This window comes from Pteronotus mesoamericanus, unplaced genomic scaffold (genome assembly GCF_021234165.1).
Source record: "Pteronotus mesoamericanus isolate MK-2021 breed Mesoamerican mustached bat unplaced genomic scaffold, CSHL_Meso_final contig_27, whole genome shotgun sequence".
Classification (NCBI taxonomy): domain Eukaryota; kingdom Metazoa; phylum Chordata; class Mammalia; order Chiroptera; family Mormoopidae; genus Pteronotus; species Pteronotus mesoamericanus.
Window position 1 is genome coordinate 20694674 of NW_026555115.1, and position 12164 is coordinate 20706837.

Sequence of the window (12164 nt, forward strand, 5' to 3'; positions counted from 1 at the left end):
TGTAAGATGAGTCTGGAAGACTTCCCTCCTCTTGAATTTTTTTTGTTTGTTTATATTTTTATTGCGTTGTTTGTCATTCTCTGATTTGTTGAATTCCTAAACCAATTTAGAACTTTAAATTGGAATTAAGGTAAGTCCTTTTTTTTTTTTTAATTTTTTTTCTTTCTTTCTTTATTTTTAAATACATTTGTCTCTTGTATTTTTTGAAATAGTTTGAGAAGTAGAGGTGTTAGTCCTTCTGAGAATCTTTGGTAAAATTCACCTGTGAAGCCATCTGGTCCAGGGCTTTCTTTTGTTGGTAGTTTTTGATTACTGCTTCAACTACATTAGGTGTAATCTGTCTATTCAGATTCTCTGGTTCTTCTTGATTTAGCTTTGGAAGAATGTATGATTCTAGGAATGTATCCATTTTGTCCAGGTTGTCCAGTTTGTTGGCATATAGTTCATAATATTTTCTTACATACCTTTGTATTTCTTTGGTGGCAGTTGTTATTTCTCCTCTTCCCTTTCTGATTTTAGTTATTTTTGTCCTCTCTTTTTTTTCCTGATGAGTCTGCTTAAAGGTTTTTCAATGTTGTTTATCTTTTCAAAGAACCAGCTCTTGGATTCATTGGTCTTTTTAATCTTTCTTTTTTTAGACTGTATTTTGTTTATTTCTGCTCTGATCTTTATTATTTCCTTCCGTCTACACAGTTTGGGTTTTGTTGGGTTTTTTTCAAGGTCAAATGCAAAGTTAGATGGTTTATTTGAGCTTTTTCTTGTTTCTTTGAGATGGCCCTGTAATGCTATGAATTTCCCTCTTAGTATTGCTTTCCCAGTATCCCACAGATTTTGCATTTCTGTGTCCTCATTTTCATTTGTTTCAAGGTTTTTTAAATTTCTTTCTTGATCTTTTTGTTGACCCATTCGTTGTTTAATAACATGTTATTTAGCTTCCATGTGTGTGTTTTTGAGTGTTCTTCTTGCAGTTGATTTCTAGTTTCATAGCATTGATATGATTTCAATCTTCTTAAATTTATTTAGACTCATTTTGTGTCCTAACATGGTCTCTACTAGAAAATGTTCCATGTGCACTTCAAAAGTATGCATATTCTGCTGCTTTGGGGTGAGATGCTCTGAAGATACCGGTGAAATCCACTTGATCTAGTGTGTTGTTTAGGTCACTGTCTCTTTGTTTATTTTCTATCAGGAAAGTATATCCATTGAAGTCATAGGGGTGTTAAAATTCCCAGTTATGACTGTATTTCTGTCAGTCTCTCCCTTTATGTCCATAAGATTTGCTTTACGTTTAGGTGCTACTATGTTGGGTACATAAATCTTTATTAGGGTTATATCTCTTGTTGGATTGTTTCCTTTATCATTATGCAGTGTTCTTCTTAGTCTCTATAGCTTTGATTTTAAAGTCTATTTTCTTGGATATAAGTACGGCTACCCCAGCTTTTTTTTCTTTTCCATTTCCATGAAATATCTTTTTCCATTCCTTTCAGTCTGTGTACCTTTTGATCTGAGATTGGTGTCTTGGAGGCAGCATATATGGGTCCTGTTTCCTTATCCATTCAGCTACCCTATGTCTTTTGGTTGGAACATTTAAGCCATTTACATTAAAGGTGATTATTAGTTTTTTATAAAGATTTTATATATGTTTAGAGAGAGGGGAAGGGAAGGAGAAAGAGAGGAAGAGAAACATCAGTGTGTGAGATATACTTGATTGGTTGCCTCTTGCATGCTCCCAACTGGGGACCCAGCCTGCAACCCAGGCATGTGCCCTGACTGGTAATTGAACAGGCAACCCTTCGGTTCTCAAGCCGGCACTCAGTGCACTGAGCCACACCAGCCAGGGCTAAACTGATTAATCAGAGATATGTAGTGCCATTTTATTGTTAGACTTTTTCTCTTTTCCCCTCTTTTTAAAGCAAGCCCTGTAACATTTCTTTTTTGCAGTGTGGGTGGGTGGGTGTGCGCGCGCACCTCCTTATTTGTCCTTCGGTTTTAAATAATAGCCTTGCTGGATAAAGTAGCCTTGGGTTGTAGGTCCTTGCTTTTTTCAGCACCTCGAATATTTCATGCCACTCCCTTCTGGCCTGAAATGTTTCTGTTGTATAATCAGATGACAATATAATTGGTGCTTCCTTGTAGGTAACTACCTGCTTTTCTCTTGTAGCTTTTGGGATTCTTTCCTTGTCTTTAAGTCTTGTCATCTTAATTATGATGTATCTCGGTGTAGGTCTCTTTGGGTCCAACTTCTCTGGGACTCTCTGAGTTTCCTGGACTATGTGTCTTTTTCCTTTACCAGATTAAGGAAGCTCTTGGTCATTATTTCTTCAAATAGTTTCTTGATCCCTTGTTCGCTCTCTTCTTTTTCTGTTATTCCCATGAAATGGATGTTGCTATGCTTCATATTGTCCAAAATGTTTCTTAAGCTCTCATTTTTTAAAAATCTTTGGGTTTTTTGATGCTCTGCCTGGATCTAGTTTCCTACATTGTCTTCTAAATCAGTGGTTTGATTCTGTGCTTCATCTAACCTCCTGTTCATTCCTTCCAGTGTACTATTTATTTCAGATACTCCATTCTTTATTTCTGACTGGTCCTGTTTTATGGTTTCCATGTCTTTTCTCTTGCTGTCAAGTATCCTTATAATCATTACTCTAACCTCTCTATCTGATCAATTGCTTGCCTCCATTTCATCTAGTTCTTCTAGAGAATTTTCTTATTTTTTCATTAGGGGTCTGTTTCTTTGCCCATTTTGGTTGCTGCTTTATATTGCCCACCTTGGCTGTTAAACTGATCAGCTGCTAAGCCGATCAGTTAATATAATCAAGTTGTAATTAGCAGCCCAGCTTAAGTATCACAGGGTGGGGCAGAGTAGTTCTTGCAGTAGGGGTACTGCTTCCCCTCAGACTGATGCTACTTGGGGAAGAGTGCTCTGCCTGAGAAAGTTGGCTTCTGCAGTATGGGGAATGGCTCTGCACAGGTATCCTGGTGGCTGTTTCTTCAGTTCTCTCGCCAGAGCCACCAACCCATACTCTCCTCAGGTGACTGTCGTCCACTCTGTCCTTTCTTTCCTGAACTCCAGGGTAAGTGGCTGCAAACGAAATTTTGTGTGTTGGCCCCTTAATAGACACACTGCGTCTGCAACGGTCTCTCCTTGGCAGACAGAAACCATGCTGCTTTTCACAGTTGCGTGTCATCTGGGTTCCTGTCTGGCTCTGATGCTGTAGGCTGGGAAGCCTCCACCCTTCTCAGGGACAACCCCTCAGCTGCTGACATATCCCTCTGGAACTTGAGCTGCCGCTCGGTAGTGGGAGCCCAGCCCAAGCCAGCCCTCTCCATCTCTTCCACACTTCCTCCCAGTCACTGTGGTGAAGTGGTTTCTTCTCTCTGTCTGTGGCTATAAGGCTTGCCTCTGGTTAGTGTTCAGTTGGTTATTCAGGATGATTTCTCTACAGTTTAGTTGTAATGCCAGATTGGTCCTGGAAGGCGGTTTGTGTAGCTTCCATTTACTCTTCTGCTATCTTAGATCTTTCAATAGGCTCTTGATGTGATTTATTAAATTACCCTTAAAAATGTTACGTACATTTTTTTTTAGGCAGGTTGTGGAAGAATGACTAATTTATTGTACCTGAAACAATATGGAGTATTACTTATCTTTTTAATATATTCTACTCTGATATGAGACTACATACATTTAGTCATTTTGATGTTTTATTGTGTATTTTTTTATTGAAATAACCAGCGATGTAAGCATTTTCTTACATTGTTCTTTTTAATTTCTTTTATGAATTATTGTTTATGTCATTTGCCCCTCCTCCCACCTTTTTTCCATATTTTTTCTTAGTGTAAATCTAATTGCCAATATTACCTATTATGCTCCCTTAATATTATCTTAAATTATTAAGACTTTAATTTTTTTCAGCAGTTTTAGGTTTACAGAAAAATTGAATGGGAAGTATAGAGTTCCCATATGATCATCAGCCCCCCTCCATTTCCCCTATTATTAACATCTTGCATTAGTGTGATGTATTTGTTAGAGTTGATAAGCCAGTATTAATATATTGTTATTTCCCTGGCCAGTGTGGCTCAGCTGGTTGGAGTGTCATCCTGTAACTGAAAGGTTGTGGAGTTTGATTTTCAGTCAGGACACATACCAAGGTTGCAGGTTCCATCCCTGATCTGGGCAGATGTGGGTGGCAACCAATCGATGCTTCTCTTGTCATGTCTGTGTTTTTTCTCTTTCTCCCAAAAGCAGTGAAAAAATGTCCTCTGGTGAGGATAAAAAAATTAAATAAAAAAGTATATATTGTTATTGACCATAGTTCATTATTTACATTAAGGTTCACTCTTTGTGTTATACATCGATAAACTTCACATACACATTTGTTGCATTGATAAATGTATCTCACATTATAGTATCATACAGAATAGTTTTACTGCCCTAAAAATCTCTTGTGTTCCACCTGTTCATTTCTTTCTCCCTCCCCCTGAACCCCTGGGAACTAATGATCTTTTTATTGTCTCCATAGTTTTGCCTTTTTTCAGAATGTCTTATAGGTGAAATGTCTTAGTATGTAGCCTTTCAGATTGACCTCTTTTACTTAGCAGCATGCATTTAAGGTTTCTCAATGTCTTTTTATGGAGTGATAGCTCATATCTTTTTAAAAAAAAATAAAAGACTTTATTGTCCTGACTGATGTGGCTCAGTTGGTGAGCGTCGTCCTGCAAAGCAAAAGGTTGCTGATTCGATTCTCACTCAGGGCACATGCCTGGGTTGCAGGCCAGGTCCCCAGATGCAGTGTGTGCAACGCGATTGATGTTTCTTTCATTCATTGGTGTTTCCCTGTCTTTCTCCCTTCCCCTCTCTCTAAAAGTAAATAAAATCTTAAAATTAAAAAGACTTTAGAAGCAATTCTGGTTCACAGCAAAATTGAAAGGTACAGAGATTGCCCATATTTTGGGTTGGCCAAAAAGTTTGTTACATTTTTTTCTGTGCAATGGCTCTACTAGTACTTAGTTATCTTTAACTTAATTCAAAACAGTTTTGTTAGACTGTATTGTGACAGTTGTCATATTAGCATGCATTTAAAAAAAATCAAAATTGGTGAATTTTGTGGAGCCATTTTAATATTGAAGATGAAAGAACATACTCAACATTTTCAATGTATTATGCTTTATTATTTCTAGAAAGTTAAAAATGCAACTGAAATGCAAAAAAGATTTGTGCAATATATGAAGAAGGTGCTGTGACTGATTGAACATGTCAGAAGTAATTTGCAAAGTGTCCTGGTGCTGTTGACACTTTGACCAAATAATTCTTCCCTGTGCGGCTGTCTTTGCATTGAAAGATGTTTAGCAGCACCCCTGGCCTCTACCCACTGGAAGCCAATAGCAGGAGATAGCCAACATACACAAAATATCCAAATCAGTAAAGTCATTGGTGAAAATGAAAAATGTCTTTTATGGAAAAAACGTAATGGACTTTTTGGCCAACCCAAAACTTCCTGCCCCCGTACGTACATAGCCTCACCATCATCAGCATCCCCCACCAGAAGGTACATTTGTGACAGCCGATGAACTTACATGGGCACATCTTTATTACCCAGAATCTTTAGTTTACCTTAATGTTCACTCTTGGTATTGTGTATTTTATAGGTTTGGACGAATGTATAATGACAAATATATCCACCATTATAGTGTCACAGATACTATCTCATTGTCCTAAAAATCCTCTGTACTCCATCTACTCATCATCCCTCTCCTACTTCTAGCTCCTGATAGTTGCTGATCTTTTTTACTGTCTTCCTAGTTCTTCCTTTTTAAGAATGTCATATAGTTGGACTTACACAGCATTTAGCCTCTTCAGATTGGCTTCTTTCACTTAGTAATATACAGTTAAATTTCCTCCACATCCTTTTATAACTTGTGAGGTCTTTTTTTTTTTTTTTTTTTTTTTTTAAGATTGTCTGGGTATGCCACAGTTGGTTTATCTGTTAACCTATTGAAGTATATCTGGGTTGCTTCCAAGTTTTTGCAGTTATGGATAAAGCTGCTGCAAACATCTGCGTATGGATTTTTGTGTGGACATTTAAGTTTTCAACTCATTTGGGTAAATAACAAAGAATACAGTTGCTGCATCGTATGGTAAGAATATGTGAGCGTTTAGCTTTGTAACAAATCATCTGACTTCCAAAGTGAGTGTGCCATTTTGCATTCTTACTGGCAGTGAATGAGAGCTTCTGTTGCTCCATATCTTTGTCAGCACTTGGTGTTGTCAGTGTTCTGTATTTTTGCCACGCTAATAGCTGTACAGTGATATCTCATTGTTTTAATGTGCATTTCCCTGATGACATGTTGATCCTTTTTACATGTGCTTACTTGCCATGTGTCTATCTTTTTTGTTGAGATGTCTGCTAAGGTCTTAATATTTTTTCCATTAAATGAAATATTATTTTTCCACAAACTATAGATGTTGCCTGTATTATGTTATTACACATTCTTTAATCTGTGCTTAGACTTCTTACTCTGATCCTGAATTAGTACTGCCTTATTTCTTTAGTTTGAGAATGTTTCGTGGTTTGTGAGTTTCTCTGTTCAGGGTAATGTTATTTATCACTTAATGGTGAAAAACTTTTTCCTTAGCCCCACTGGAGGACAGTTCTGGAATTCTGTACTTCCCTTCCTCTCAGCATTTGCAAACTTTAAATTCTAGCAAGGAAATAACAAAGGTGAATGAAAACTTTACTTCAAAATAAATTTACTTAGATTTGGAGACTTGAGAAATATGTGATCTGAGAGATTAAAACAAAATTTTTTTTTGGTCCTGGCTGGTGTGGCTCAGTGGATTGAGTGCTGGCTTGTGAACCAAAGGGTCACCAGTTTGATTCCCAGTGAGAGCGCATGCCTAGGTTGTAGGCCAGGTTCCCCAGAAGGGGTCGCATGAGAGGCAACCACACATTGATGTTTCCCTCTCTTTCTCCCTCCTTTCCCCTCTAAAAAATAAATAAATACTAAAAAAAAAATTTTTTTTGGTAATAGGAATGATTCTCCTCAGTTCATACAACTAATTGATTATGTTCTAGATTAATTTTTTAGCATTTTTTTTTTTCTGTTATAGCTTTGTGACCTTATAATTTAGATCTTTGTTCAGGAACTATACTTGTGGGAAAAATGAAAAATAGAGTGTGATAAAACTGATCAGTAGGCTCAACAAAATGAATGTTTTTGATTGTGAGTCAACTAAAGGGTAGTTTTTGTCCAATTCAGGTTTTAGCATTTCTCCATTTTCTTGTTTTCTTTTCATGCTTGCTCTACAGCAGCATTTTTAAGGAAAATAACTTTTTTCAGAGTAGTAAGTAAAAATGTAATCAGTCATTCTAATTGTGTATCTGGTATATATCTGGATAAGCTATATGGATTTTCAGATGAGTGAAATTATGTTTGCCCATTAAATGACAGTCATTTTGATTACTTCTGTATTCTGCCTTTTCATATTTAAGATTTAAGTTTAGAGTTAAATGTTTGCATAGGTTTATTGAAAGATTCTGTCTTTTCACACTGGTTAGTAAATTTGGCAATTCCTAATACAATAGTATTGAGAGATGGGACTATTTAAACATTATTTTGCTGTGGTTACCTTTTATAGTATATATATTTTGATATAATTATGAGTAGCTATTATTATTGACATTGGATAGTGAATCATGTAAAATGACTTATATAAGCCAGAATTGAGAAATTTTCACCGTTTATCGAAGAAGTGGTTAATGACTCATGTATGCAGAATTTACAATAATATTAGCTGTCCTCTATTAGGAGTTATTGTATGCCATTGCGCATGTTACATGTATTGCACTCAGTCTTGTAACAGTTCATAATGATAAGAGGCATGTTATCAGAGGTTAAGTAACTTGCCTAAACTTGTAGCTAATTGGTGAAGGAGTAGGGATTTCAACTCAGAACTGACTTTGAAGTATAAAAAGCCTATGGCTTTTATGCTGTGCCTTGCAGGTTCTGATATGCTTGTGATTTCATAAAATTAGAAAATATTTACTGTGTAAGTATTATGAGATTGGACTTATTTTACAAATCTAGAGTTACAGTTTTTGCTTTTGGGTTATGTTATTTTAGCAGCATGCAGTTTAATCAGAAAATACAATTTACTTTTTTTTTTTTTCTTTCCTCATCTTTAGATATTCAAGAATTTTATGAAGTGACCTTACTGGATAATCCAAAATGTATAGATCATTCAAAGCAGTCAGAACCAATACAACCTGTGAATAGCTGGGAAATTTCCAGCCTTCCAAGCACTACTGTGACTTCAGAAACACTGCCAAGCAGCCTTAGTCCGAGTGCAGAGGTAAGAGAAAAGTATTTTTCCTTAAGCTGTTTTTCAGTGATTACTTTATTGGAGCCACTAAGTTTTTTAATTTTATTAAAATGGATATTTTGTGAAAATATCATGTATAATGGAATATAGCGGATGGCGTTAAAAGTATTTGTGAAAAGAAAAGCTCACAATCTCTGGTGCCCCTGTCTTAAAAATATTGTGTATGGTTTGAGGTCTGAAATACTTGCTTTATACTATTAAAAAATACTTTGCATGATAAATCTCAGTGAGGCTCTACGTATGTGATAATTAGATAGAAACTATACTTGAAAAAACAATTTTGCTCTTGTAGTCTTTCTTATAAACTGAATATGGTTTTGTAGTCCTGAGCAGTTTAGTTGCTACATTTATCCCAAGGATTCTGTTTATTGGCCTGAAGGATTACATTATTAAAACTCACTAAAGACAGATCAATAAATCTAAAGGCATTGGTTTCTATATTTTCCTGTAATTAAAATTACTATCTATTTGTTGAGTTTTCATAATCTTCTTTTTTGTTGCATACTATTGCTGGTAGAGTTAGATATGACTTAATAGAGATACAAAGCATTTTGTAATGAGGATTCTGTCTGAGAAACATAAGTCTTCAAAAGTGGTTGTCTGACTGAATGTAATTCTAGTTCCTTCTAGCTAGCACTATGAAAGTGCCTGGAAAATTGAATCAGCTTAAGTTTGGTGAGTAATAAATAGTAACAAGTAGTGGTAGACAACAACCAGACAGCCCTTTGGTAATGAAGGAAAGAGTTTCTCAGTTTTTTGTTTATGTTAAGTAACAGAACAGAATTTTAGAGCAAGAAAAATCAGAAGACATTTGATCCCTCTCCTGAATTTTAAAGATGAGGAAACTAAGATACAGAAGAAAATAAATAATGACCTATTTCAGCTAATTTGGGAAAGTCTACCTTTGGATTTTAAACCTTTTAAAACCCAATTCATACTTGTCTTTACTAATCCTGGTATGTACTTATGTTTCTCTTCTAGGTAGTATTTTCTGTGTATCCTTATTTTCCTCTTTTATTTTTCATCACTTTCTCTTGGTTCATTTCAGTTTCTATTCCCTTGAGTTGATAGATCATTTGTGCTTATGGTAGTCCATTTCAAATAGATTTTTAAAATAGTAATCAGTAATGCAGTTTCTATTTCACATTTATGGTGATTGTAGGTTAAAAGATGCTTATGTTAGAAACATGTTCAATTTTAAGAGAATCGACTTTTTTATTCAGTTCTTTACTAATTTTTTCTATTATCTGATTTGCATAGTTGAGCTGTGGTTAGAAAGCATAGAGTTGTTATAGTCGATTTGCCTATTTTTAGATAATAGCTGGCTCACTGTAGCCACTAAAAGTAAATTTTGTTTAAGGCTAAATAAGTGGACAGTTCTAAAAGCAATTAGTGGGTATTTGGTCCCATCTAAAATGTCCTTGGAGACCTTTGGTCCACATGTACCTTTGTTTCTTCTATTTCTTCTGATGTAATAAATAAAGTAAATGCCATTTATTTTTAAAGTGATATGATCATATCCCTTTTTTTTTAAAAAAAAATCATGTTTACTCTGTTATAGTTGTCTCAGTTTTTCCCCCTTTGCCCTCCTCCACCCATGCCCTCCACCCCCCACTCCCAGGGTCAAATCCAACATAGTTGTCCATGTCCATGGGTCATTCATACATGTTCTTTGTTTAGTTCCTTCTCCTCCTTTCAACCATTGTCCTTCTTCCCCGTCCCCTCTGGTCACTTTCAGTCTGCTCCATGTTTCCATGCCTGTGGTTTATTTTGTTTCTTAGTGTATTTTGTTGAATAGCTTCCACATAGGTGAGATCATATGGTGTTTGTCTTTCACCGACTGGCTTACTTCACTTAGCATAATATTCTCCAGTTCCATTCATGTTGTCACAAAAGGTAGGAGTTCCTTCTTTCTTTCTTTTTTTTTAAATGCAGTTTGATTTTGTTTATTTATTTTTTAAATGTCAACATCAGTTATAAAAAATTAAAATCCATTATAAAGTCTCAGCAATTAAAACAACATGACACCAGCACAGAAATGATCAGGTATATCAATGAAATAAAATGAGCATTCTAGAAACAAATGTATATATCTAACAGTGTAATATATGATTAAACTGATATTTCAAATCAATGGGGAAAATAAGGCTTATTCAGCATATAAGGTGCATGGATCACTATTACTTGAAACATGTATTTCACACATCATTCAAAAAATATTCAGGTGAGTTAAAAATTAATATTAAAATCTAATTTTTGGAAAAAATTCAAAATAATATTTTTCTTACCCTGAAGTAACATTCAAACCCAGAAGCTATAAAGTAAAATATTAACAACATGACTATATTAAACATTTAAGACTATACAGTAGTATACATATAAAAAAAGTCAAAGGACAAGTAATAGAATAGGAAAGTATTTGCAACACAACTAAAAAAGGGTTAATAGTTCTTTGGGGTTTTTTTTTTTTTTTTTTTTTTTTTTAGGGCAAAAATTCTACAAACATTTAATCAAAAAATGGATTAAAAAATACCAAAAAGTCATTTTAAAGCTTTTTAAAAATAATAGAAATAGGCAAGAAATATACAAAAACAAGTTTAGTTTCAACAAATAATAAAGGAACAATTAAAATAACACATCATTATTACAATCAGATGAATATGTATTAAAAAATTTTGGTAATACCAAGTATTGGTGACTATGAAAGGAACTGGATATTCATAGACTCTTTTTCTTCATCTTCTTAAAGCAATCCCTTTAGCATATCTTGCAGTGCTGGTTTGGTGGAGGTGTATTCTTTTAGCCTTCTTTTGTCTGGGAAACTCCTTACTTCGCCTTCCATTTTAATTGAGAGCCTTGCTGGGTAGAGCAGTCTTGGTTGCAGGCCTTTGCTCTTCATGACTTGGAATATGTCTTGCCATTCCCTCCTGGCTTGCAGTGTTTTTGCTGAGGAGTCAGCTGCTAGCTGTACCAGGGCTCCCTTATAAGTTACTACGTTTTTCTCTCTTGCTTCTTTTAGGATTCTCTGTTGGTCTTTGATATTTGCCATTTTAATGATAATGTGTCTTGGAGTGGTCCTCATTTGTTTCCTCTTCAGTGGGACCCTCGGTGCTTCCTGGACTTGTGTGACTTTTTCTCTCCTCCAGTTAAGGAAGTTTTCTATCATTACTTTTGGCAACAGGTTCTCTATCCCTTCCTCATTCTCCTCTCCTTCTGGTATCCCTATTATATGCAGATATGACTACGTTTCAGGTTGTCCTGCATTTCCCTAAAAGACTCTTCATTCTGAGTCTTTATGCATCTGCTTGCTCTTTGTGGGAGCTTTTTCCTACCTTGTCATCCAGCTCACTGATTCGATCCTCTGCTTCATCGAGCCTGCTTTTGATTTTGACTTTATTTTTCAATTCAGAAATTGTATTCTTCATTTCCTCTTGTCTCTCATCAATGGTTTCTATGTCCTTTTTCATGTTGATACAGTTTGCAGTAAGTTCCTTGCAGTTTCCCTGCAGTTTTTGGTAATTCTCTCTGAGCTCACTGAGCTCATTGAGCTTCCTTAGAACCATTGTTTGGAACTCCATATCTGATAGTTTACCAGCGTCTATTTCATTTAGTTCTCTTTCTGGGGATTCCTCCTTTCCCTTCGATTGGAGGGGGAGGGTGTTTCTTTGTCTTCCCATTATTTGTGAGACTTCTCTTTTGCTTCTACTTCTTCAATTGATCTGTCTTGATTTCCTGACTTAGTGGTGTGAACTTCTGTGATAGAAGACTGCTGTTTTGTCTTTCT

At 35.5% G+C, this 12164-nt stretch overlaps 1 protein-coding gene across 15 annotated transcripts in view; it reads left to right on the forward strand.

Moving 5' to 3' along the window:
• DLG1 (discs large MAGUK scaffold protein 1) overlaps window positions 1-12164 on the forward strand; it is a 284963-nt gene that overhangs the window by 12528 nt on the left and 260271 nt on the right. For all 15 annotated transcript variants that reach the window (XM_054575106.1, XM_054575105.1, XM_054575108.1 and 12 more), the window contains exon 4: window positions 8184-8350. In XM_054575106.1, coding sequence (XP_054431081.1) covers window positions 8184-8350 — 167 coding nt within the window. The remainder of the gene's footprint in view (window positions 1-8183; window positions 8351-12164) is intronic.